Source organism: Chelonia mydas, chromosome 10, assembly GCF_015237465.2.
Source record: "Chelonia mydas isolate rCheMyd1 chromosome 10, rCheMyd1.pri.v2, whole genome shotgun sequence".
Lineage (NCBI taxonomy): Eukaryota > Metazoa > Chordata > Testudines > Cheloniidae > Chelonia > Chelonia mydas.
The window spans coordinates 49,768,692-49,795,927 of NC_051250.2; the positions used below are offsets into that span (position 1 = coordinate 49,768,692).

The 27,236-nt window shown below is 40.2% G+C and overlaps 2 protein-coding genes and 1 long non-coding RNA gene across 5 annotated transcripts in view; 1 reads left to right on the plus strand and 2 right to left on the minus strand.

Annotated features, from left to right (window-relative positions):
* Positions 1–221: 221 nt before the first annotated feature.
* CHRNA3 (cholinergic receptor nicotinic alpha 3 subunit) lies at positions 222–13,106 on the plus strand. Its single transcript, XM_037910778.2, has 6 exons — positions 222–904; positions 2,903–3,042; positions 3,135–3,179; positions 7,613–7,722; positions 9,093–10,104; positions 11,843–13,106. Exons 1-6 carry the CDS (start codon positions 826–828, stop codon positions 11,969–11,971), a joined length of 1,515 nt encoding a protein of 504 aa, XP_037766706.1. The 5' UTR covers positions 222–825; the 3' UTR covers positions 11,972–13,106.
* On the minus strand, positions 7,525–12,003 carry LOC122461920. Its single transcript, XR_006284184.1, has 3 exons — positions 11,345–12,003; positions 10,531–10,576; positions 7,525–8,700 (listed from the first exon to the last, which is right to left on the minus strand). It is a non-coding gene; the product is annotated as an uncharacterized LOC122461920 (long non-coding RNA).
* A 1,437-nt stretch (positions 13,107–14,543) lies between the features above and the next one.
* CHRNA5 (cholinergic receptor nicotinic alpha 5 subunit) overlaps positions 14,544–27,236 on the minus strand; it is a 31,044-nt gene continuing 18,351 nt past the window's right edge. For 2 of the 3 annotated variants that reach the window (XM_027830524.3, XM_043523578.1), the window contains 2 exons: positions 26,248–27,079; positions 19,613–21,149 (listed from right to left, as the gene is read on the minus strand). In XM_027830524.3, the coding sequence (XP_027686325.3) occupies positions 20,988–21,149; positions 26,248–27,079 (994 nt within the window). In that variant the 3' untranslated portion in view covers positions 19,613–20,987. Of the gene's footprint in view, positions 21,150–26,247; positions 27,080–27,236 lie in introns of all 3 variants that reach the window. The other variant, XM_043523577.1, reaches the window with a different exon arrangement.

Here is a 27,236-nt window from a genome sequence, read left to right on the forward strand (position 1 = left end):
TGAGTAGTCCCATTGATTTCAAAGTAGGGGAGCAAGTCTACTACTGCCCTCACAGAGCACCCCCATCAGGAAGCTGAAAGTGAAGCTAAAGTAGATGAAATGCAACATCAGGATGAAGTAGTAAATACTTTCACACATGCCTGCAGGATTGGGGCTCTCCTCACTACAAAGCCTCAAACAGGTACACATTTTTATCTGTGTCAGTTAATTAACTGTGCACCTGAAGAAGAGCTCTGTGTAAGCTTGAAAGCTTGTCTCCCTCACCCACAGAAGTTGGTTCAATAAAAGATATTACTTCACCCACCTTCTGGCGGTTTTGGTCTCTTGGGCTCAGTTTACTGATAATTTGAGTGTCTCTAATGTCAATATCCATTTCAGCACAGTTCAGTTATAAGATTTTTATTAATTAAACCTGTTCTAATGGCTTGGCACAAAGTTCCTATAAAGATTCATATCCTGTAAAGGAGCTGATTGGAAAAACTCTTAGCATTATCCAATTACTGGGCTCATTTATGCATCCACTAATGGCCTCTTGCCTACCCTTGTTGCCCGATGAATCGATGATTGCTTCTTGCCTACAGTAACTACATCTATTTGGTCTACGATTTATTTTGTGTTTCCAGTGCTCTGTTTATGACAATATGAACAGCTGAAAAGGGGGGCAGCACATCGTTGCTAATGGGATCTCCATGGTGCAGAACTGTTCTCCAGGGTCCTGCAGTCTGCCTTATACAAGGATTTTATACATCGGAAGATTGGAGCTGTCTGTATTTCCCATGCCTGTGCAATCCTAGCAGCTGAGCTTGTCGCCAGCAGTCTCTGTTGATGACAGTAATTCACAACGCCATGGGGAGCACATTCGCTCTATTTCTAGCTGCTGCTGCTGTTTTCTTTTTCTTTAAAGGTGAGTGGTCCTTGACTTTTTTTTTTTTTTTTTTTTTTTTTATTAAAGGAGGGGGTAGAAAGAGGATGGGTTATGGCTTTGTACAATTGTTTTTAATTGGTCTGGACTTAGGTTCAGCACTAATAAGTGGCATGCTGCAGGATTCGTATGAATCCCAGCTTCTTTTGTTAAACAATTTTAAAATCTCGCCTTGTGAACTCGTAACAAATAGCAGCCCTGATCTGGCATGCCAAATGGGTCCCATGATCCCACAAAGCCATTTAAACTTTAATCAAAAACTTCAATGTGGTTTTAAGATTTAGCTCACTGTGGATATGTGCTCTAAAGTGCTGGGGCATCAGCAGACATAGGTGATGCCAAACAGCTGCTTGAGATAGCCTTAAAGGTGGCTCTGAACAGTGCACCTTATCTCTGCAGAACAAAGATCTCCTTCTTGCTATTACTGGTGCTCTGAGATGACAGCAACTTTAACCAGAATGTTGAAACACTGGTTTATATATACGTAGTTATTGTCTACAATGTGATGGATGCTGGATGTGGTGGAAACACAGAGATTTAATTCACATGTTATGGAAATGTAAATTGGTCAACAGCATTTGGGAAGGAGCTGGCAAAAGGCTGAATATGAATCTTAAAACCCACCTACATAAAGGACTCAGGCATATGTAATCCAGGGGACTCCTGACTTGCTAATAATTATAGGTGAGATATCACTAAATGATTAAAGCAAGTCTACTGGCTATAAAGTTAATTTTCCAGAAATAGGAAAGTATAAAGCTATCTATTTTAATCTGGTGTGTTGGTTTGAGTGACTTTACTAGCGACTTTGAAAAAAATAGCCTTCAAAATGAGTAGAGAGTGGGGATGTTTAACTGTATGTGGTCTGACATTGTGCCAGTCTCAGACTAGATGTCAGCAGAACTTCTAGAATAGGTCGGAAGGTAGATATTTTGTTTGTGAAACTTTATAGATCAGTTATTGTGCAGATGAGTACTTCTGCTGCCCTTCTGTTTGCTGGAAAATACTAACCTAGTATGACTGGGGAAAAAAACCTCGCAAACATATCCTAGCAACTGCATGTAGATCTATATGCCGTCATGCTGTCATATTTTAAAAGATCAACAGACTCTGTGTAGCTATTCCAGATTTACACAAGTGTTTCTGAAAGCAGAATTTAGCCCTAACTGTTAGTTTGTCTCACCAGCCATGCTGAAATATAAAATTATCCATAAATGGAGAACAGATCTAACTTTTTTTAATGAAAGGATTTGGGCATATCACATCCAAGTACCAGTAGAGAGTCTCTTTAGGACAAGGCCACTAAATTCCAGGCAGGGTCTGCCTCCCACAGTGTTTATCTGTTGCCTATGAGAATGGAAGCATAGTTTAGGGGACAGAAGATTCCCAGTTGTGCTTTGAGACCTTCAGTTTATAGCCATAAGGTACCACAGATAGCAAAACCAGCATCAGAAAGCGACAATTGCAAATAGAATGTACTACCTTTGAAATGGTGAATCAATTTTTAATCCTTGTTTCCTTATTTATAATGAGCAAGCTGTTAGTATCATTGCAACCATCCTATAATGAGCCTCAGTCTCCTGGGACAGTAAAATTTCCCAGGAGCTGGTCATATTAGAAAATGTAGTTTTAGCTTCTCATGGGCTTAAGTTTGTAAGAAACATTTTTTTCTCTGACCTTGCTCAACCCCAACTCCTTTTTGTAGTGTTGAGGGACAAGGTGAGCCAGGGAAAAGGGCTTTTTCAGCTCCAGTTTCTATAATTTTATTAAATTATCCTTTAAACTCCACTTGCAGAGACATATGAAAAATCTCCATCTACCATTACATTTTATTCTTCAATTTTCATCTTAAATGAATGCCAAATTAACATCATGCAGATTTAATGTCTGGTTATTTAATTTTCAAAGGAAATAGCATTTGGCCACAAGAAGCTTCGTGGGTTGTTTCAAAACCAGAAGCCAAACATAATCTCTTTTCAGGTTGCAGTTGTTCAGAAGCGGAGCACAGACTGTTTGCAGCCTTGTTTGCTAACTACAGTCAGTTTATCAGACCAGTGGAGAACGTGTCAGACCCTGCCATCATTCAGTTTGAGGTATCCATGTCACAGCTGGTGAAGGTGGTGAGTACAGGCTTCTTTCAGAACCTAGTAAGTATTACATTATTAGCCCAAAGACAGGCCCACTCCTTTTTCAACATGGCTGTGTTTTTCAGGATGAAGTGAACCAGATAATGGAGACCAAGTTGTGGCTGAAACATGTGAGTAAATATAATCCCAGCACTGATAATATCAGCTCAGTTAATTTTTCTTTTAATGTCAATATGTGAGGTTTCTTGCTGTGTCCTCCACCCGCAATTTGCGAAGCAAAATGTTATACTGACCATCCTTTGCGTAATGCTCATTAATATCAACATTTAGCTAACTACTATAAAAGTGACATTGCACGTTACATTTATATACTACTTTTCATCCAGACATTTCAAAGCACTGTAGATAGGTGGGAAAGCATTATTATTGCAATATTATAGTTGGGTGAACTGAACAAAAAGGTTAAATGATTTTGCCAAAAAACAGAATCCAGATCTGCTGACTCCATGCTGTCACCATTCAACTACACTGGGTTCTTCCCTGTAACCATTAGGTCCCATGCTAGAGTTCCAAGGTCTAACCATTAGGTCATCCTGAATCCCCATTTTTCCATTCAATCTCTTTAATGAAAAATGTAAACTGCTAACATTAAAGATTTGTAAATAGGAATATTTAGGTCAAGCAAGGAATACCAGCTAAATCTTATGCTCCAATACTTCTGTTGGACGATAAGGTGCCACAGGACTCTGCCGCTTTTACAGCTAGATAAACTGACCTAGGAATATTTTGGGAGGAACAGAGGAGGAAAATGGTAAACATTTTGCTAAATACAAACTGTTTCTACTATGTAAGTGTGACTATTATGTAAAGTAAATAAGACATCCTTTCAGTCATGAAAAGCAGCACAACAGAAAAATGCCTCAGCATAAGTATACAAAAACTTAAATAAGCCAATGCTCAAAGATTCTGGGACATTCTTCCTAGCCAGCATTTGTATAGATTTGACTTGCATTTAAGGAAAGGAAAGATCACAGCATCAGAGGTGCTGGCCTGGTAGGGTAATATGCTGCTTTGGTGCAGAGATTTGGGTTGGCCACACTTACCTTAATCCATTGCTGACACCTAGTGGCTGGCTATTTATTTGCATTGAATGATTATGCAGCCTCCTGTGATAAAACCCACTGGAGCAGCGCAGGAGGCCTAGGAAACTCCGTGAAGCTCATCTTGTGGAGAGTAATTACACCGGCTACAGCCAGTCACAGTGCAGAAACTGTGCAAGTTTCCCCCTGCATGTCTGCTAGTGCACTTTAGTTCTGTGAGGCCTCTGCAAGCCTAGCTTGGAATAGAGTCGGATTAATGCAGGGGCTTTAGGAGCTGCAGCCCAGGGCCTCGGGCTAATGGGGACCCCACAGGCCGGATGCAGCCCGCTGCTTCTTTTAATCTGGCCCGCAGCAAGTCTCTGAGCCACAGGCTGGACACTGGTCCCCAAGCCTTTGCACCCCCCCGCCCGGGGCTAGAGCCACGAGCGCTGGCTGGCCGATGTGCCCCTGTGGCCCCTAGGTGAGGGGAGTTCAGGGAACCTCTGCGCGCTGCCCCCACCCCCAGCGCCAGCTCCACAGCTCCCATTGGCCAGGTACTGCGGCCAATGGGAGCTGCGAGGGCAGTGCCTGCGGTGCCTGTTGGCACAGGCAGTGTGCACCGCACAGAGCGGCCTGGCTCCTCTGCCTTGGGTGTGGATGTGCCGGCCACCTCGGGGAGCAGAGCAGCGCGGAGCCAGGGCAGGCAGGGATCCTGCCTTAGCCCTGCTGCACCACCAACGAGGAGCCTGCATCCCCTCCTGCACCCCAACCCCCTACCCCAGCCTGGAGCCCCCTCCTGCACCCAAACTCCCTCCCAGACCCCGCACCTCCACCTGCACCCCAACCCCCTGTCCCAGCCCTGAGCCTCCTCCTGCACCCAAACTCCCACCTGGAGCCTATACCCCGAACCTCCTGCTGCACCCCAACCCCCTGTCCCATCCCTGGCCCCACCCCAGAGCCCACCCCCCAGCTGGAGCTGCATCCCCTCCTGTATCCCAATCCCCTGCCCCCACCCTGAGCCCACTTCCCCACTCCAAACCCCCAGGGGCCCAACAAAACCTAATAGCCCCTGGCCCACAGGAGAGTTAATCCGGCTCTGGTTATGGGCTGTGAACAAATGCCTGTTGGAGACCAATATGGAACCAAATCCAAGGCCAGGTTGTGCTTGGCCTTTGGACAGGGGCAGAGGGAAATGAGGAAAGAAAGGATCCTTCCCCACCCCCTTTCTTGTATCTCCCATGAGAGTCCAGGCACACTTACAGTTCCTGGGCTTTGAAGATATTTACTTCAATGGGAGTTAGAGTCAAATCCTGCCTGAGCACCTGCATGACCTGCACAAGGTCACACAGCAAGTCAGTGGCAGAATTAGGAATAGAATTCCCAGTACAATATTATTATGCAAGGTTAAAAGCACTACAACCACCTAATATAGGAGACTGCTAAGAATAATCTCTGCTAGTCCTAAAGGAATTTTAGTGCCCTGAATTGTAGAATACTGTACTGCTACTCCCTGAGAGACTGTAGAACATGTGCTGATTAAGGTGTTAACTACTGGTGGTCATACTGTTCAGAAATATGTCAGGCACACTTTGAATCAATTAAATCGGTCATTAACTACAGTATTAACCTTTCCAAACTGAAAACACAGACCCATTAACGATATCCTTTATCCAGAAGGATCCCAAACATACTAACTCTATAGACCTATCTATACCCAAGAATTACCTCACCCACAACTGAAATGCAGCCACCCCTGGAATGGCACATGGTAATAGCTTAACACCATACAGCAACACCACAGTACAGGACAAAGAACACAGAATATCTGACCTAGTTGGAACTACATGGAACTTTATGTAGAGACAATGTAAGTACCTATCCGGGGCCTTGTCCCAGACAACAGCATTAACACCCTGACTCTGAAAAAGAACCATGGCATTTTAATGACCAAATTGACCAAGATTTTAGTTTTTGAGTCTCACCAAAACAACGATATCTGCCACACTCCTTAAAATATGCTGGATTCTTTGTTCAATACCGACTTGTTTTGCAGCATGCATTGTTGCAGTAGCTGTGTTGCTCCTAGGATATTGGAGACACAAGGTAGGTGAGGTCATATCTTTTATTGGACCACTTCTGTTGGTGAGAGACAAGCTTTTGAACTTACACAGAGCTCTTCTTCAGCTCTGGGAAACTTACTCAGACTACATCTACAGTATCACTTTTGTTGGTAAAACTTATGTCACTCGGGTGTGAAAAAACACTCCCCTGACCGACATATGTTTCACCGACAGAAGCACAGGTGTGGACAGCGTTATGTCGGTGAGAGAGCATTCCCCACCCACATAGCTACTGCCGCTTTTTGGGGGTGATTTAATTATGCCAGCCAGAGAGCTCTCTCCTGCTGGCATAGAGCAGCTACACGGGAGACCTTATGGCGGCACACCACTCCAAGGTCTGTAACGTGGCTATGTCTACACTGCACACCTTACAGTGGCACAGCTGTGCTGCTGCAAGGTACACAGGGTGGCCACTCTTTGTCAGCAGGAGAGAACTCTCCTGCCAGCAAAATAAAGTTACCCCCAATGAGACGCTCTCCCACCGACAAAGCAGTGTCCACACCGGCGCTTTTGTCAGTTGGGGGGTGGGGGGAGGGAGTTTCACAGCCCTGATGACAAAAGTTTTACCAATGGAAGTGCAGTGTAGATATAGCCTTAGTTTCCCAGAGCTGAAGAAGAGCTCTGTGTAAATTTGAAAGCTTCTCTCTCCAAAACAGAAGTTGGTCCAATAAAAGATATTACTTCACCCACATTGTGACTCAGAGGGAACTGTGTCACCTATTGAATTATCATCACTGTTTCTGATAGTACTTTGGCATTCCTTTGCTATCTCCTATTCAAGCATTAACCAAGCCCTACCCTCCTGTGCTGCCTTAGCTGGAGGGATCTGGCGTGGAGCTAGTTTACAATCTCAGAAATCTCTCTGGTTGCTCTAGAGATATTGTAAGATTGCTTTACCTTATGAGTGGTGATCATAGCATGAAAATATCAGGAGCAATTACTTCCAATATAATTGGGGGCTGAGAGGAAGAGGAGGCAGCCTGGTCTAGTGTAAAGGGAACTGGGATTGGGCATTACGAGACCCGAGATGTATTCCTAGCTCTGCAACTGATCTGCTGTGTGACTTTGGTCAAATCACTTTACCTAATTGAGACCGTTTCCCATGTCACCCTTGGTCCATCTTGTCTATTTAAAATGTATGCTCTTTGGGGTAGGAGCTTTCTCTTGCATGTATACAGCACCTGGCACAATGGGTTCCCAATGTATGTGCTAATGAATACAAATAAATAACATGGTCTTAAAAAGGTGATACATCTAGTCATTAGAGATTCTGAAAAAACAAACACCAACTTTATAAAAGTAACATTACAGCACTTTGTTTTAATGGAAAGAATGGGCAGTAGTCCACAATTTGAGATGGGTCTTTTTGTAATTCTAATGAAGTTTGGTTTCTTCTGTGATTAGATCTGGAATGATTACAAACTTAAGTGGAATCCAGAGGAATATGGAGGTGTTGAGTTTATTCGAGTTCCAGCTGATAGGATCTGGAAGCCAGACATTGTCTTATATAACAAGTAAGACTATGCCATATCAAGTGCCTTTACTCTTAATTTGTTTTGGTTTTGTACCATGAATTTTTAAAAAAATTGAGCATTCCCATGACTATTACAAAAGACCTAAGATTCTGATCAAACCCGGGTAGCAATACACAGCGACTACGATATATATTGCAAACTGTTACTTCTCTAGTAGCAGAACTACCCCCCAATCACTGCTTCTGTTGAACATCAATACTTTTGGAGTCTGTTGAGCTAATAAGTATTAAAAATTGAAAACACACATTTTAATAAGAGAAACAGACAGGAAACTTTAGACTCTGCATCCCTGTGCTCCTTCTACTCCCCACTCTTTCTATAATTGTTTTTGGAACTATATGCAAGGCTGGCAGTAAGAAGGAGCAGATAGTTCTGCTACACAACTTTCCTCTCATTTACAGATGAGAAACTCTTCAGTAATTCAGACCTTTCATTGAAAGGGAGTATTAGATCCAGACATTTTTGCAGTTAAAATTGCTACCCATCTGACATCAACACAGCATTAAATATAACTATAGAAAAGCCCCAGGGCTGGTACACACTTAGGACTTTTGCTTCCAGCACGTCAGTAGGAGACCAAATGTGTTACTGAGATGATATGTTGGCTATACGCTATGTAGGGAAGCTGGCCTCAGTGAAACATGCTTGAAATACTCTCCAGTACAGGAGTTCCCACACTGTGGTCTGTACAGCACATGCTGGTAGGTCCATGAAGAGCTGGCTAGTCATGTGGTGCTGGCTTCTTCTCTTCTGCAGTTTTCTAATCACGTAAATAGCTGAAAATGCTTTCCCAGTCTTACTTTTCCATGTAAACAACAGCTGAAATTGCCACAGGGATGTTATGTGATTGTGAACAGGGTGGAGAGATGGCCCTGCTCTGATCCATGCATCCACAGTGACAAGCTGCGGCAGGAGCCCTGAATTCCTGCTTTCTTAGAGGAGTGATACTGCAAGGTACTGTGGGGATGGAGAGGAGAGAGAGAGAGAGAGAGAGAGAGAACCAAGCACAGTAAGGAAGATCAGCTTGTCCATCACTTTGTTCTGACACAAAAGAGCTCAAGTTTGCTGCCTTGGGTATGGATCACATTTAGCCAGGTTACAGGAGTAGAAAATACTACCATCTTGATCTTCAGCAGCTGTAAGTCCATGTAGCTCCACTGATGACAATGGAACTACGCTTATTTACATCAGCCGTGGATCTAGTTAACATTACTGCTGGAATGCTGAAGTGTGCATTTGCTCACTTACAGTGAATGAATCCAGAGTCACTGTATATACATAAACCTATGTTCTTAACCTTTTCTTATATGAGAGTGATCTTTTTTTTCCACCCTGGTTTATTTTTACAGTGCAGTTGGGGACTTCCAAGTTGATGACAAGACAAAGGCCTTTTTGAAATACACAGGAGAAGTGACCTGGATACCTCCAGCTATTTTTAAAAGTTCATGTAAAATAGATGTGACCTACTTTCCATTTGACTATCAAAACTGCACCATGAAGTTTGGTTCCTGGTCTTATGATAAAGTTAAAATTGACCTAGTTTTAATTGGCTCTACAATGAACCTCCAAGACTACTGGGAGAGTGGAGAATGGGTTATTATTAAAGCTCCTGGATATAAACATGACATTAAGTACAACTGTTGTGAAGAGGTATATCCAGATATCACCTATTCTCTTTATATTAGGCGCCTGCCTTTATTTTATACTATCAACATGATTATCCCATGTCTGTTGATTTCCTTCTTAACTGTTTTGGTGTTCTACTTGCCTTCAGACTGTGGTGAGAAGGTGACACTATGCATATCAGTCCTTTTATCCTTAACTGTATTTCTCCTAGTGATCACAGAGACCATCCCCTCTACCTCTTTGGTGATCCCACTTATTGGAGAATACCTCCTCTTCACCATGATATTTGTAACTCTTTCCATTGTCATTACTGTGTTTGTACTTAATGTGCATTATAGAACACCCAAGACACACACAATGCCTGAGTGGGTGAAGACCATTTTCTTGAACTTACTTCCCAAGATCATGTTTATGACCAGGCCTGCCAATGATAAAGAGAAGAATCAGAAGCCAAAGCCGCTTTACAGTGCTGAGCTCTCAGACTTAAATTGCTTCAGCAGCTCTGAAACCAAATGCTGCAAAGATGGCTTCATATGTCAAGATATAACATGCAGCTGTTGTTGGTGTCAACGAATAAAGTTTTCTGACTTCAGTGGCAATCTTACAAGGAGTACAAGCTATGAATCAGTAGATGCTCCGCTTTCGTTTTCAGTTTTGTCACCAGAAATGAGAGATGCAATTGAAAGTGTCAAATACATTGCAGAGAATATGAAAATGCAGAATGAAGCCAAAGAGGTAAGAACAACTTTCAGCATTAGTTACTGAGGTTACAGGCATTATTTACCATGAGTGTCGGAGTGTGTTGTTTTTTTTTTTGTAGGAGTAAACATCCCAGATGCCTTTCATAAAAACATTGCAGAACAATTCACAATTTCTTGATACAAATAACCCACATTGTTTACATTACAGGTGTATGGGGCCATGAATCAATCAGTGGATTGAAATTTCATATTGGGGAAACACAGTGTTGCACTGAACTCCTTTTACTGCCAATGCCAACCCATCTGCTAAAGTGGAATCTATTACATTAACTCTTTTGGAGCGAGTAACAAGCACAAGATTTGCAGTCAGAATGAGAGCTTGGGAAATCCTAGCACCGCAGTTAGCTCACTGTGTGCCCTTGGGCAAGTCACCACTGCTGTAAAATGAATATTTACTTACCTGTAGTGAGGCTTTCCCTGATAATAATTCTCATGCTGAACTCCTTCTGTGTATAAATACAGAACAGCGAAGTTCAGGGCTCTCAATTTGGCATTTTTCTTAAGTGCTAAATTCACACAATTTTTCTGTTTCAATAAGCCAGGAGAGCTTCTGATGGTTATCACTACTTCTCAGTGATACAGAGAGCAGATACAAGTAACTCATATGCAGCCACTCTATCATTATCTTTACCACCTGTAGGTCATGTTCAGCAAAGCACTCAAACACCTGCTTAGATTAAGTTTGGGCCTAAATATTTTGTTGAATCTGGGCCTTATTCAGGACTCGTGTGTTCTATATGCTCTTTTGATCTCCCTCAGCTTTAAGAATTATGGTTCTTTTCTAGAAAAATCTATTTTCTACATCAAAAGTAAAATGCACTGTTCTTATTTTTCATAATAGCATTCAAGAATGAAGTATGCACATATGCTGCCTTCATCTAGGAAAGTTGAAGTAAAGATTGAAATTTATTAAGCTTAGCTTTACTTAGGATACTTATTTAACATTTATTTCCAACATTAACTTAAGGTTATGCATTATTTCAAAGCCATTTATCATTTTATTTCTTGTTATCAACATAATCATTCAATGTAAAAACCACTCCTGCTGGAAAGCTTTTTTTCCAGTCTTGATACAGTATATGAAGGAGAAAAGTTTTTACATCATACATAAGCATCTTGCTTTCTAATACAGTATTAAAAACTGTAAGAAATGTCAAGAGAAGCTTTTAAAGTCATTGACAGATGAATTAAGTTGCATCCGCCCATGCACTTACCACTTCAACAGGAATGGTGCGTTTCAAGAGGACTTAGATGCGTAGGTGCCCAAGTCTCTTTCACCTTCAAATTTCTGTCCCCATGGAAGAGGGGCCATATGTCCCCTGTGTGTTTAATGAAAGGGACAGTTCTATTATCTTAAAATAGTGTTACAAAGTTGGAATTAATTTAGAAAGATAGCTTCTGCAACTCATGCAAAGCAAGTTTCAGCCATAATGAATCAAACCATTTGGGGGACGAAGTTAATTCTGCACTGTTTTTGGCCTGAATGTTTTTGGATGAATGATGGATGAATTTCTGCTGCCTCAAAAGCCAGGTTCGAAGTTGTGGTCATATGAAAGAGGAAACATTCTATATATGGAGGAGCTCCCATGTACATTTTTGCTGAACACAGAAAGGAGTTCTGATATTACCAAGCAATTTAATGATCAGTAAACTTTACCCTTATCAGAACATGCCTGCTTCCTGTCTTATTTGTCTGTGTTTATATTTTTCAGATTCAGGATGATTGGAAGTATGTTGCCATGGTAATTGATCGCATTTTTCTGTGGGTTTTTATTCTGGTATGTATTCTAGGAACAGCGGGATTGTTTTTACAACCATTGATGGCTGGAGATGAAATGTAGGAATTCAAAATACTCTGTTGTAAAAGAAATTTGTTTGCTGACCAAACATTTTATGCTCTTTTTTGTTACTTTAGCTGCTTCTGTATATACTGCTTTATTAGTAGAATAAAAGATGTCTGTAGACTCATTAAGCTTCACCCAGCAAAGCTTCATTATAAATGTGAAAAGCTTTAACTGATTTTAAAATGTAATGACAGCCAATCTGAAGGTAATATTCTCCAGACTATTGCCAGATATCCTTTACAAGAGCTGGGGAAAAGGAAGGTAGCGTATAAAAATTCACAGAAGTGTTTGTTAAAAAGCATTTATGATATAGACATGTCCAACAGAAATTGGAAATCACAGCATTTCCACAGGAATGTTTAGAGGACTGACAAAAGGCTGAAGAATTTAGGTTACCTGACCTACTTCCAACACTCATGTCCAGTGCTATATCCTCCAGGATGCGACATGCTTCAGTACAATTCTTCTGGGACCAAGATCACAACTAGTGCCATAAAGCCACTCCAGTATATAGCCATTTAGAAACTGTAGCTCTTGAATTGCTGTACTAATATGCAACTTGTTGGTAAATGATGTACCCATTATTATGCCAGGTGTTGAGGGGAACAAGTAGCGGGTAAGTTACTTTAGAACAAGGCCAACTCATTTATAGCTGGATATTATGTTAAGGTAGCAAAGTGGCCATTGCATGATTCTGCTCACCTCCCATTTTGGAAACGGAACAAAATTGCTAGCAAGATGTCAAGTTATTCAGATCTAATGATATCATTACACGCGCGTGCGCGCACACACACACACACACACACAGAGCTCACATGAAGGAATTAAGATATTACAGGATAGTTTTGTTTCACATGCTATAGACAAGTACTTAAATAAAAGGTAGGTAGATATAAAATTTTCCTGTAAAGTGTAGTAGAACTGCTTCTCATACATACATCCCATATGTTTTTACCAATAACTGTAGAGATACTTAAACAGGAGCATGAAGATAAATATAGTACACTAAAAGGGTCGGGGAAGGCGCTTGGTAAAAATGTGAATTGTTCTCTCTGTGCAAAATTGGAAATTTCATGGAAATGTGGAAGTAGTTATATAAAATTTTTGAAAAATAAACAGAATTATGTAGTTTCAAAACGTATTTGTTATTCTGGTTGCATGACACTCTGTGTAGAGTAACATTAGCTACTGTTTGGTGCACTCAGACCCCCAGTAATTCACAGAAGCACAGACCCAGGAGTAGGGGATCTATTAGAAATTATTTGGTTTTAAAACGCTTAGAGCAGCAATTTGAGGATGAACTGTAGAGCCCAATAATTGTGGTGTGAGCGATTTTGTCTTTATGTAATACATAAAAATTATGGAAGTGACTGAAAGCTTTTCTCCATTTTACAAAAAAAATGTTACTTAAATCAGGATTGGGGCCCTGTTGTATTAGAACCTGACAATCAGCTCAAATGTAAATACAGCATAATTTTCATTTTTGTATTGAAGCAAGAGGGGAAATAAACATTAGCAGCAAGGAGGTTAGAACCAGGTATCTAGTCCATACTGTTGCTCTCATTTTCATACAACATGACTACAGTAACTAAACAATGTGCGCACTGCAACTGTAAGCAGAAGCAATGAAGAAAATATGAATGTGAGAGGAGATCCAAAACAAGTTCTGTGTCACCACTCACAGGCAATGGACTAGGGTGCTGATGCACCTTAATACTAGGAAAGATAAAAGTTGAGTCATACCACAGGTCAAATCAGATACCTTATTAGACATCTACTTTTGAAATGAACTATAACAACAAAGAAAGACAAGTTAGTGTCTGATTACATGTAACTATATACACAAAGGAGATAAGTTAGAATCTTTTCAATCACATGTACCTGTAAATTGAAGGCCAGAAAATGGCAATGTGCATTTTTTCCTCCTGTTTGTGAGTGTAATTATATACTCTGTACAACCTAGAAAGTTACTCCACAGATGAAATGTGTTGTGAAGTAACAAGCAACTATATTGAAAATGTTCACAAAATAACTTTTATAAATACTAAATATGAAGTAATTCCAGCCAGTATGAAAGTCAGCATGACACCAGATCCAAATAGAAACAAAAAGAGAAATATCTAATTCCCCAACATTGCAGCCAGTACCATATACCATTAACATCAAAGGACAGAATGTTGTGATTTTCACAAAAGAAATACCTTATTAATACCTCTCTGCAATTTACATGAAACTCTTCACAGTAGCTGTCAAGGTTCCTTCCCCACTCTGAACTCTAGGGTACAGATGTGGGGACCTGCATTAAAACCCCCTAAGCTTAGGTTAAAACTTCCCCAAGGTACAAACTATTTTACCTTTTGCCCTTGGACTTTATTGCTGCCACCACCAAGCGTCTAACCAATATATAACAGGGAAAGAGCCCGCTTGGAAACGTCTTTCCCCCCAAAATCCTCCCCAAACCCTACACCCCCTTTCTCGGGAAGGCTTGATAAAAAGCCTCACCAATTTGCATAAGTGAACACAGACCCAAACCCTTGGATCTTAACAATGAAAAAGCAATCAGGTTCTTAAAATAAGAATTTTAATTGAAGAAAAAATAAAAGAATCACCTCTGTAAAATCAGGATGGTAAATACCTTACAGGGTAATCAGATTCAAAACATAGAGAATCCCTCTAGGCAAAACCTTAAGTTACAGAAAGACACAAAAACAGGAATCTACATTCCATTCAGCACAGCTTATTTTATCAGCCATTTAAACAAAACAGAATCTAATGCATATCTAGCTAGATTACTTACTAAGTTCTAAGACTCTATTCCTTTTCTGTTCCTGGCAAAACAACATACAGACAGAGCAAACCTTTGTTTCTCCCCCCTCCAGCTTTGAAAGTATCTTGTCTCCTCATTGGTCATTTTGGTCAGGTGCCAGCGAGGTTATCCTAGCTTCTTAACCCTTTACAGGTGAAAGGGTTTTTCCTCTGGCCAGGAGGGATTTTAAAGGTGTTTACCCTTCCCTTTATATTTATGGCAGTAGCTAAATAGCAAAATCAATATTTTTTCTAGCTTTTAAAACAAGTATTAAATAAAAATATTCTCTAAAATGTTCTTGTTTGGGTTACTGAATTAAACTTGATGTGGGGGTGCTGCTATAGTATGACATACTCATGTTAAAAACAGCAGCGTAGAATAGTCAGGGAGATCTTAGATTCCAGGGCACAATATGAGCATAAATTCAATCTAGCTGGTATTACTGAAACCTGATGGGAGGGTTGTAAGATTGGAATGTGACAATCAATGGTTATAACCTCTTAGAAAGAACTGAGTGAGCAAAAGAAGAAAGGTAGTGGCACTCTTTCTCAAAAGTGGCATTACTTTGTTTCCAAGTCATTGATAATTCAGAAGAAAAATGATTTTGAATGCTTAAGGATCAATGTCCTAAGAGATAAAGCACAAGATGGAGTATTAGTTGGTGTCTGCTACAGACCACCCAATCACATGAGGGAACAGGATTACCATCTCCTTTTGCACTATTTTTAATGTGCGAGAGGGAAAAGCTGCATGATCATGGTGGACTTCAGTTTGAGTGACAAATGCTGGAAGTCTCATGCTGCCGGTACTCAAACATCCTTGGGATTTCTAAATATTATAGCTAATAATTTCCTAACTCAAGAAGTGTTGCATCCACCACGGGGGAATTCTATATTAGACGGCATCTTGACTGATAAAGAGGAAGTGATCATAGAACGTGATCAAACTCATAATGTGCAAACACATTAAAGTCCAGACCAGTAATATTTATACTTGGTGCTTTAAAGGGGCAATTTCACAAAGCTGAAAACAAGTATGAGCCAAATCAGCTGGATGAATTTAATCAGAAAAACATGAATGATAATTGGGAATCATTTAAGGACACTTTACTAGATGCCCAAAAAGCCACAATTCCACAATCGAGGAAGAAGAACATACTGGCTAAAAACTGACTTGAGATTGAGAGGGGAAGTGAAGGGAGCTATACAAAAATAATAGATAACAAATGGAAGAAAGGGGAAGTTAACAGTAATGAATATAAATCAAAAGCTAGGAATTGCAGAAAGATTGATAAGGGAAGCAAAGGGACACAAGGAGCAATCCATGGACAGCGGAGTTAAGGACAACAGTTTTGTTTACAAAAAGAATCCTGACAATGATATTGGTCCATTACTAGATGGAAATGGTAGAATCATTATTAATAACGCAGAAAAGGCAGAAGAGTTCAATAAACATTTCTGTTTTATATTTGGGAAAAAAACAGATGATATAGTCATATCATATGAGAACACTCTTTCCATTCCACTAGTATTTCATGAGGATGTTAAACAGCAGCTAATAAAGTTAGACATTTTTAAATCAGCAGGTCTAGATAACTTGCATCTAAAAGTTTTTAAAGAACTAGATGGACCATTAATACTGATTTTTAATAAGTCTTGAAACTTCAGGAAAGCTCCAGAAGACTGGAAGAAAGCTAAAGTTGTGCCAGTATTTAAAAAGGGTAGACTGGATGACCCCAGTAATTATATACTTTTCAGTCTGAAAATGATCCCGCACAGAATAAGGGAGCAGCTGATTCAGGAGTCTATTAATATAGAATTAAAAGAGAATAATATAATTAATATCAACCATCCTGGGTTTATGGAAAATAGATCCTGTCAAACAACTTGATATTTTTTGGATGAAATTACAAGTTCAGTTGATAAAGGTAATAGTGTTGAAGTAATAGACTTAGACTTTTGTAAGATGTTTGTCTTGGAATCACACAACATTATGATTACAAAACTTGATCTATATAAAACTAACATGGCACACATTAAAAGGATTTAAAACTGGCTAACTAATAGGTCTCTAGATGTAGTTGTAAACAGGGAATCATTGAGAAGGTGTGTTTCTACTGGCGTCCTGCACAGATCTGTTCTTGTCCCAACGCTATTTAACATTTTTATCAATAACCTGGAATAAAACATAAAATCATCACTGAACGTTTGCAAAAGACAAAAATTGGAGGAGTGGTAAATAGTGTAAAGGACAAGTCATTGATGCAGAGTTATCTGGATCACTTGATAAAAGCTGGGTACGTGGGAACAATATACATTTTAATATGGCTCAATGTAAATGTATACATCTAGGAACAAAGAATGCAGGCCACACTTACATGATGGGGAACTCTATCCTGGGAAGCAGGATCTCTGAAGAAGATTTGGGAGATGGATAATCTGCTGAACATGAGCTCCCAGTGAGACACTGTGGCCAAAAAGGCTAATCTGATCAGTGGAGGCATAAACAGGGGAAGCTCAAGTAGATGACGGGTGCCCTCCATACTGGGGGGATACCAGCTAAAGGGGAGGACACATGACCTCCCCTCTCCTGGCTGTTCAGCTGCTCTCCTTGGCAGCCAGACACAGGCAGGGAGTGGGACCGAACCGCTCCTGGATGCTGCCCAGGGCAGCGCAGCAGCTGTCTGGGAGAGCACCTGGTGGCAGCGGTGGTGGGCTGCCCCCCGGGCTTGGCTTCTGGGACAGCGGCTGAGTGAGCTGGAGCGTCCCCCCTCCCGCCCCCCCTCCCCACCTTGGCATGTTCTGTGTCCAGCAGTGAGAGCCTGGCTGGGGAGGGATGGTGTCAATACCAAGAGACGGAAAATTGCTTTTGTAGTGAGCCAGCCACTCCCAGTCCCTATTCAAGCCCAAACTGATGGTGTTAAGTTTGCAAATGAATTGTAGCTCTGCAGTTTCTCTTTGAAGTCTGTATTGACACCTCCTCATCAATTATTGGGAGTGGACCACAGCCACCCTGACTGAATTGGCCTTCAGCATTGGTTCTCCACTTGTAAAGTAACTCTCTTCTCTTCATATGCCAATATATATTTATGCCTGTATCTGTAATTCTCACTCCATGCATCTGAGGAAGTGGGGTTTTTACCCATGAAAGCTTATGCCCAAATAAATCTGTTAGTCTTTAAGGTGCCACCAGACTCCTTGTTGTTTTTGTGGATACAGACTAACACGGCTACCTCTGATACTTGCGATGCACTAGGCAGTGGCCCAGGCAGCGTGGCAGGAAGAGGCTCTGGTCCCACCTCTTCTCTTCCGGCTGTGGCCCTGCCCCTTCCGCTCCCCCACTCATCCCCTACCCCCCCCCCCCATGAATCACCTGCAGTAGAGAGGTTATTTTACTGTGTTTTGTGTAGGCCTTGCTAGAGCCCTAGGCATAACTAACAGTGTGAACCAAAGGCTGTGAACCAGAGTAGGCCTGGCCTTGACAAAATAACAACACCCTACGTATTAGCTAACACCAAGTAACCACATTCCTGACCTGAGAGGATGGTGCAGGATGTCCAGAGTTCTCAAGTAACTACATAAACACATTCTTAAGAGGTGGCACAGGAACACACCAACCCCTCGTAAGATAAGGATTGGATGACAGGATAATGGAGTTTTGTTTGAACTAGCAGGTACAAGGTGTAGGGCTGGTAACTAACAACATATGGAGTGTAATACGTAACTTGTTTGTATCAGTGTATATAAGAAGTCATAGGAGAGGAATCTTTGACCAGCCTAGGGGGCAGTGTCCTGGTGTGCTGACTGAGCTGGTACCATTGTTGCAGGCATACATGTATTAGTGTACCTGTAGCTCCTATGGGACCCTAGTACCGTGCTTTGTCAGCCGAGTGCCTTCACCACTGAACCAAACCGGTGGTCGTTCTTATGAATAACATCGAGGTCTGCTGAAATTAACATGCTTCAGTGTCTGCTAATGCAGCTGACATCAGAGCTCCAAGACCAGTAACAACACTGTTGGAGCAGCAACATTTCTCAGCACTTAACATTTGGCACTGCTGTGACAGCTGTTGGAATACTGTGTCCAGTTCTAGCGTCCACAATTCAAGAAGCATGTTGAAAAATTGGAGCGTGTTCAGAAAAGAACCATGAGAACGACTGAAGTATTAGAAAGCATGCCTTACAGAGACAGACTCAAGGAGTTCAATCTACTTAGCTCAAAGAGAAGGTTAAGGGGTGACTTGATTACAGACTAGAAACACCTGCACAGGGAACAAATATCTGATAACAAGCTCTTCAATCTAGCAGAGAAGTGTAACACATCCAATGGCTGGAAGTTGAAGCTAGCCAAATTCAGATTGGAAATAAGGCATAAATTTGTAAACAGTGACGGTAATTAATCAGTGAAATAATTTACGAAGGATCATGGTAAATTTCCATCATTGGAAATTTTTAAATCAGTATCAGATGACTTCTTTCAAGATATGCTCTAGGTATCATTCTGGGGAAAATTATATGGCCAATGTAATACAGGAAGTCAAATTAGTCCAGTGGTGGGCAACCTGAGGCTTGTGGGCGCCCATCAGGGTAATCCACTGGTGGGCCGCGAGACATTTTACTGATGTTGACCATCCACACGCACGGAGGCCTGCAATTCCCAGTGACCACGGTTTGCCGTTCCTGGCCAATGTGAGCTGAGGGAAGCGACAGCCAGCATGTCCCTGTGGCCCGTGCCGCTTCCTGCAGCTCCCATTGGCCAGGAACGGTGAACCGCGGCCACTGGGAGCCGCGGGTGGCTGTGCCTGTGGACAGTCAATGTAAACAAACTGTCTTGCAGTCCGCCAGTGGATTACCCTGATGGGCTGCATGCAGCCTGCTGCCCACAGGTTGCCCACAACTGGATAACACTATCACAATGGCCCCTTCTGGCTTTGGAATCTAGGAATTACATTAAAAAAAAATTAAATCCAGAGACAGAACTTTGCTTCAGACCAGATGGCTGTACATTGAATAGATGTCCAATGAATAGAGTTTTATTTTAAAAAATTAAAAAACTAAAAAAGCTGTTTTATTATGCAAATATATTTAGTTGCCAATACCACTAAAAAAACCCCACAAAGTATGTGTTCCCAACTAAGCTTAATTCTTATAATTCAGATTTATGCGTGAGTCCAAAAGTGAGGAGAATCTAGGGAGACTATTTTATTAAGAATGTGGATATTAAATGTGTGAAATCTGAATTAACTGAATTTGGTTAAAAAGGCATACACAGCTTTCAGCAAGTTTTCTTTAGAAACCAGGACACAAATTCTTGTTTTGTATAAGTGCTTACAAACGTCATTTTGAAAAACAAAGGATGTTAGAGAGGAAGTATAGTCCTGTGGTTATAGCACAGGACTAGGAATCAGAATTATTTCAGAATTCATGTGCAACTTTGGACAAGTCATTTAATTCTTTGCCTCTTTTTCCCTATCTGAAACAATACTATATACCTGTTGCAAGGTTTATATTTGGTAAATTACAGAAGCGCAAAATAGTATTAATTCCAAACTTAAACTGATAATTGAGCTATGTCTTTAAAGTTAATAGTATTTTTCATTGAAAATGTATGAATAAAGACAAATATAGAACCATAGATTATTTTAATTTACATATTACACCAAGTGTATTAGAATAGATGGTTAATATTTGTAATTTACTCTAAAAACTCAAATTTTCAGAACACTCAAAAGAACTTAGCCTCTTAAAATCCTCTTCTGCTCATTATAGTAAGTTAAGTAACCAACCACAATGCTCTAATACATAAACATCTTCACACTTTTAACACTCAGTAGTACAGTGTATAGTTTATATAGTGTTTTGCCAATTCTAAAACAATTAGCATCTAAAAAGTTTTTTAAATCCCTCTAGTTCTCAGCAGTTATCTATGTACTGTATTTTGGGGGTGGGGGGGAATACAATACATGCAAGTGTTTGAAAAGGTGTGTTTGATTTTGTCCAGATTTAAAAATGAATTAGTAGGCTAACAGCTAAGCAGTAGGTATTGCACATGTCCTAAAATGCCATGCTTAAATATAGGCATGATTCCTTATACTTAAGTTTATAATTCTATTAAAAATGTGCCATACACACTATTTGCATGAACATAGAACTACCATGTATCTTTTAAGAATCATGTTCATAGCAGAAGTGGTACCCCACCAATATTTTATGTGTGTGTGTTTCCAATGTGGACTGGTACTATTATATTTGCCCATTTATAAATAACAGGAATAAACAACCCAAGTGATCCAATTATTGAAGCCAGAAGAAAAGTCCATAAAAACATTCGATCAAGCACCTGAGCTATAAATTTCCAGTCTTCAACAACCTAAAAAACAACAAAAAAAAAACAACAAGAATTACTCAATATTCTAGAACATTTACAAGTACAGGGCCAAATCCTACAGTCCTGATTCAGGCAGAAGTTCTATTGATATTGTGATGTCAATGGGATAAGGACTGAAGAAGCAAGCCCATAGTATAAATTTTTCTATTATGCCTGTTCCATAAACATTCAAGATCTTTCTATTGTTACACTTTGAGTTAGAGCAAGGGTGTCAAACTCATTTTGGGAAGAGGGCAGAATACTTTAGTTACAGCCAAAGAATCAGGGCCTGACCTTGCAAGGTGCTGAACACTTTCAACTTCCTGGGAGATTAAGGTATTCAACACCTCAGAGGACTGGACCCTTTGGGCAATATGCTAACTTCAATCTATAGCACAATTCCCAGAGATCAGTCAGAGGCTTGTACAAATATTCAGGGTAGAATATGGCTCTTCTGTAGTAGCTATACCTACATGTAAGTAAAGTTATTGTTGCATTGAGTATCACATCAGGGAAAAAATGTGCAAGGCATTTTCAGGACTACCATTTCTTTGCCATTTTTAATGAGATTATTTGTACATGCAATCGATCAATTTTGCACACACAAGTGCTGTAGTGGTACCCGCAAATTAAGCACACAACTAAACATTTTCAAGTGTGGTTATTAGATTTCAGAGTTGACATGTCATTAAAATTACCTGTGGCAGTAGGCCTACAGGTTTGGAAAAAGGCAATGTAACATAAGTTCCCATTAGGTAAGGTTTTCTTTGCAACCATAAGGGCCAAAAAAAAAAAAAAAAAAAAAATTAAATAAAAGCATTCTTCAGAAAAGAGCCAGATAACTACAACAGACAGGCTCAGAATTCGACACCCAGGGTTGGAAATTTTCAATATAAAAATGAGGACATTTTTTTTACCATGGTTAGTAATAGTGTCTTTTTCTGTGTTCCCCTGTAGTAAGATGTTATCCAAGCATGGAAACAAACTTAAGAATGCTATACTAATATTTGAATCATGGAAATAAGTTAGTTTGGTAAATTAAAGGCTATTCCTACGTAATTATGTGATAGTTATCAATGACCATTCAATAAAAGATGTCCTTTTTAAAACAACTTTAAGATCTGCTGACTACAGAGTCTTTTTGAAGTACCTTATTACTTTAAAAAGAACAGGAGTACTTGTGGCACCTTACAGACTAACAAATTTATTAGAGTTAGTCTCTAAGGTGCCACAAGTACTCCTGTTCTTTTTGCGGATACAGACTAACATGGCTGCTACTCTGAAACCTATTACTTTAGAGTGACTCAGCAACAACAGTGAACATTTTGATGAGTAATAGTATTTTTAATTGTTTTGATAGCATTTCATTTTAGAAAAATTAATACTATTTTCCCCAAAGTTCCATAAATGCATAATTTTGCCTTGATTTTGTACTCTTGTTAAACTAAATCAGCCAATTGTTTTTGCATTTAGTAGATAATGTTTTTTGGGGCTGAAAACAAAGAGTGAGAGAACTGTGTTTGATCAACTCTTCAATCATCTATCTAAACATAAGTCAGCAAATAAGACTTTCCATTTAGTATGTGATCTCCAGAAGAATACTCCACCCTTATATTTGAGTGGAAATCCATGGTCCAAGCAATTCCTACTGGGAGGAAGAAACAAAAACTAAGATCTAGAGGTGCAAAGGGGTAATGCATCTCTTGAGATCTAGGTTTGAGTTCCAGTTCAGGATACATGAGAAATGAGTTTGATGGTCTAATAGCAGAGGCCTTAAATCAGGGGTGAAAGTGAGCCGGTACTGGCCGGTACAGCATACTGGTAAGAAGCCGGTACCGGTCCGTATGCAGTCTACGTTAAAGTGCTGCTGCGGCAGCACTTTAACATCCCTGCCCCTTTTGCCTCCCCCATCGGCGGCCCTACCGGAAGGGTCCACACCGGCAGGACCGCCGACGGGGAAGGGGCAGCAACATTAAAGTGCTGCTGCGGCAGCACTTTAAGGAGGGTCCTTTACCGCGTCAGAGCTTTAAGGACCCTCAAAGTGCTGCTGGGGCAGCGCTGTAACGTTACTATCCCTCCCCCCTACCCCCGCATTGGCAGCCCTGCCGGTAGGGACCCTACCGGCAGGGCTGCCGACTGGGGAGGCAAAAGGGGCAACAATGCTTTAATGTCATTGCCCCTTTTGCCCCCCCAGCTGCCGACGGGGGCGGGGCAAATGGGCAGCTTCCCCAGGGTCGGTGATTTAAAAGGGCTTGGGGCTCCCGGCTGCTGCTGCCACTACCACAGCAGTGGATGGAGCCCCGGGCCCTTTTAAATCGCCGCCGGAGCCCAGGGTGGCAGAGGCCAGGCAGCGCAGATGTGCTGGCTGGGGGAGGCTGACCCTCCCAGCCCCGCCCCTTCTGCCTGAGGCCCCGCCCCTTCCAGGGGCTGGAGCCGCCTCCGTACCGTTAATAATTTATTACTACTTTCACCCCTGCCTTAAATGGACATTTGTCCATGTCACTAAACTACCACAGTAGCCCTTTCTCAAGAAGATTATAACTGGAATAGAATGGGTTTTGCAGTTTAGGAGAGAGGTACATTTGCAGAGTTGTGTGAACTTGTATACCTCAGGTTTTTTTGATGAGCACTAAATTAATCCGCATGATTTTTAAACAGCAGTTTTGCCAACAAGTAATGGAAATTATCTCCCAGAAGACATTGTCATTATTCTCTAGCTATATCAAAGAGAAAGAGAAAGTCCAATATGGTTAATCTGGAAGTTTTGGACAATTAGCCAATAGTTCAAGCTGAGAAATTATCAGAAATCTCTCAGTATGGGTGTTATACAGAAATTGGTTTCTTTCATATCTGATGTTTGTAATTTCTTTGTGCAAGTCATCTTCACCACACAACCCTAAACTGAACAAACTTTTGGCGCCTGGTCCAATTTCAAAGGCAAGACCAGAAATTTAAATTTATATTGCCTTATATTAAGGTAAATCAAAGAAGACAGATGTGAAATCTAATATTTCTATATTATTCCTATATTGTTATACTTTATTAAAATTAAACAATTATGTATATCTTTAAAATTGAAGAGGTATGATACTGTTGGGCACAGCGAAGACGTGTTTTCCTAAGGTAGTAACTGTTTTCAGGTTTGGGCCTTATTACTATTTATTATTTGTATGACCGTAGCACTTACTAGCATACTTCAATAGCAATATTCACAGTAGCAAAAATTCCACTTGTAGCAACTGTTAACAGGATTGGACCCACAATGAGAAATCAAATTAGTTCCGTTTTTTCTTCACTTATTGAAAGATAAGTAAAATATTTACAAGTGATCCAGCTACTAGACCAAGGCCCTGATCCTGCAGGTGCTGGGGCCTACCTAGGGGAAGCTCATTGTAGGATCAAGACCTTAGATTATGATTTTTCTCTCTTATTAGTATTTTCCCTCACAATATATAGACTGTATTTATAAATATATATTTAAAATCAAGATATTGCACAGTATGGCAAAGAATGCAGGTGATAAAAAGGAAATTGATCCAGAGCAACTGTTGTACCCCTAGCACACATTCAGGTATGCAGTTATTTGAATGTGTGGTTGCTGGATGCATAAATACACCTGCACATATTTTCCTTACAAATACCCCTTCACTTGTAGTTCAATGCAAAAAACATATGTTGGTGCAACATCACAGTTGAAAAATAATTCTCCATTCACTTATTCTAGTGTAAATCTAAATCAACAAATTTACACCAGTGAAAGTGAGAGAAGAATCAGACACATAAAATACAACATTATGGTTCTGACAGTAACCATATTGTAGCCAAAATACATATAGGAAATACTGTACATACAGATATACTATATATAAAATGCATGAAGATAAGATACCAGTACAGCGCCTAGCACAATGGGCCTCTGGTCTATGTCTACATCTCCTAGGCACTACAGTAACACAAATAATTAATAATAATGCATATGCACCAAGCTATTCACATAGCTCTCCCATGAGAGCAAATGTCTGGGGCAGAAGCAAATAAGCCAGCTTGTAACTAGGGCCAGACATGGGAGAGGAGGCAAGCAGGCCAGTTTTCCCAACAGGTCACCCCTGGATGGAGAAATGTTGGTAGACTCCCACACTGCCAGAAGACACTGCATGATTGTCCCATGTGGCCAGACAGCAAAGTGGATGCACTCACATTTCCAGACACGTCAATAGTGCCCTGAAAATGGTTCTTAGGTCATGGAAGAAAGAATAGTTTTTGGAAAAGGGGAAACTAAAACGGCACATTTAAGATTCATTCAACTGATGTCATTACTGTTATTACTGTCTATTAAGAAATGTATTTTTGGTGGATTAAACATATTGATTAAAATAAATCTTTTAAAATGCTCTGCCTTAGCATACTTTCATACAAAATACACATTGGTTACCACTTAAATTTAATCCTACTATAATTTATGGTAGTACTTAGAGAAGGACTACTATAGTTCATAACAAGAATTGTTCTGGTTTGGACTTAGGACTGCAAAATTAAGTTTAGTTCTATTTTTGCTGAACTGCACATAAGACAGCTTTAATGTGGTTTTCTTTTAAATTATAAAAATCAATTAAATTTAAAATGACAAAGATATCTTGTCATGTGTTAAAATTAAGAATACATACTCCCCAACAATAATGTGATAATGAAACAGTCCAGTAGCACTCTACAGGCAAATAAGATTTAGAATATTAATTCACTCTACAGTTGTAATTAACCAAACATCTCTAAGGGATTTATAATTATAAGAAAATATTTTGAGAAAGACCACAACAGGCTTAACTGTAAAAGGGAGTGAGACAGATTTTGATCACCATTGCAGAAAGTGTACACTACCCATATGGAGTCTATCCAAAAATGTACTTGTTTACTGGAAGGCCTTTTTATCGCTTCCCGGAAGCAGGACATCTTGAAACAAGGCTAGCATTTCTAGCTACTTCGGCAAATAATTGGTCATTGCTATAGTAGATAAGAACAGAGACGGGTACTCTAAGCCATTGTTTAGATTTCTATTCTAATTTCTAATCTGAAAAAATGAGTGCAACATCACCAATACACACACCTCGCGAACGTCATTCTCCTTCATGATATGTCTTGTAATGTATCGGATAGAATCTAGAGCTGCTTCCAAGGTGTTCCTCGATGATTCTGATCCACTGATATTGCTAGTTTCTTCTTTCTGAGGAAAGTATCTATCTACATGACTTCTCATGCAAAGTAGCTTTGGAAGTTTATGAAGAAATATCTTGCGGACCCAAGGTGCCATAGCATTGTGAGTAGAAGAGGAACGATGATGAATATTAATAGCAAAGACAGTTACCACAATGGACAATGTCACAAAAATCATAGTAAACACCAAGTACTCTCCAATAAGTGGTATAACTTTAGAAGATGATGGTATTATCTCTTCAATAACAAGAAGAAAGACAGTCAAAGACACCAGTACTGAAGTGCAGAGAGAAATTTTTTCACCTTCATTTGAAGGGAGATAAAAGACAAGGACAGTTAAAAATGAAAGTCCTATACAAGGAATAATGAGAAACAGTGTGTAAAAAAGAGGCAACCGTCTAATTACAAATGAATATGTAATAAATGGGTACCAGCAGCATCCATCAGTTCTCTTCCCTTTGCTCCCTGTTGCAGTTACTATTTCCCATTCTCCATTATCAAAGAAATCTCTCTTGTCAACATCATAATCTTCTAGAATAATATCAACCTGTGAGCCATCATAGGTCCAGGAACCAAATTTCATAGAGCAGTTCTGAAGGTCAAATGGAAAGAATGTAACATCTATGGTACAAGAACTTTTGTAGTTTGCTGGGGGAGTCCAAGCAACGGTCCCATCATATTTTACTACTGTTTTTGTAGATGTTCCTTCAAAGCGACCATCTGCACTGAAAGGAAAAAATATGCATATTTGGCTATGTTATTACACACATTACAACCAGATGCTTTTATTTATGGTTTCCTATTAAGTGTTACCATTCCAAAGTGTCATTCAGATGCTTATCACTCTCAGATTTTTACCTTTTGAGTGGAAATTTTGCACTT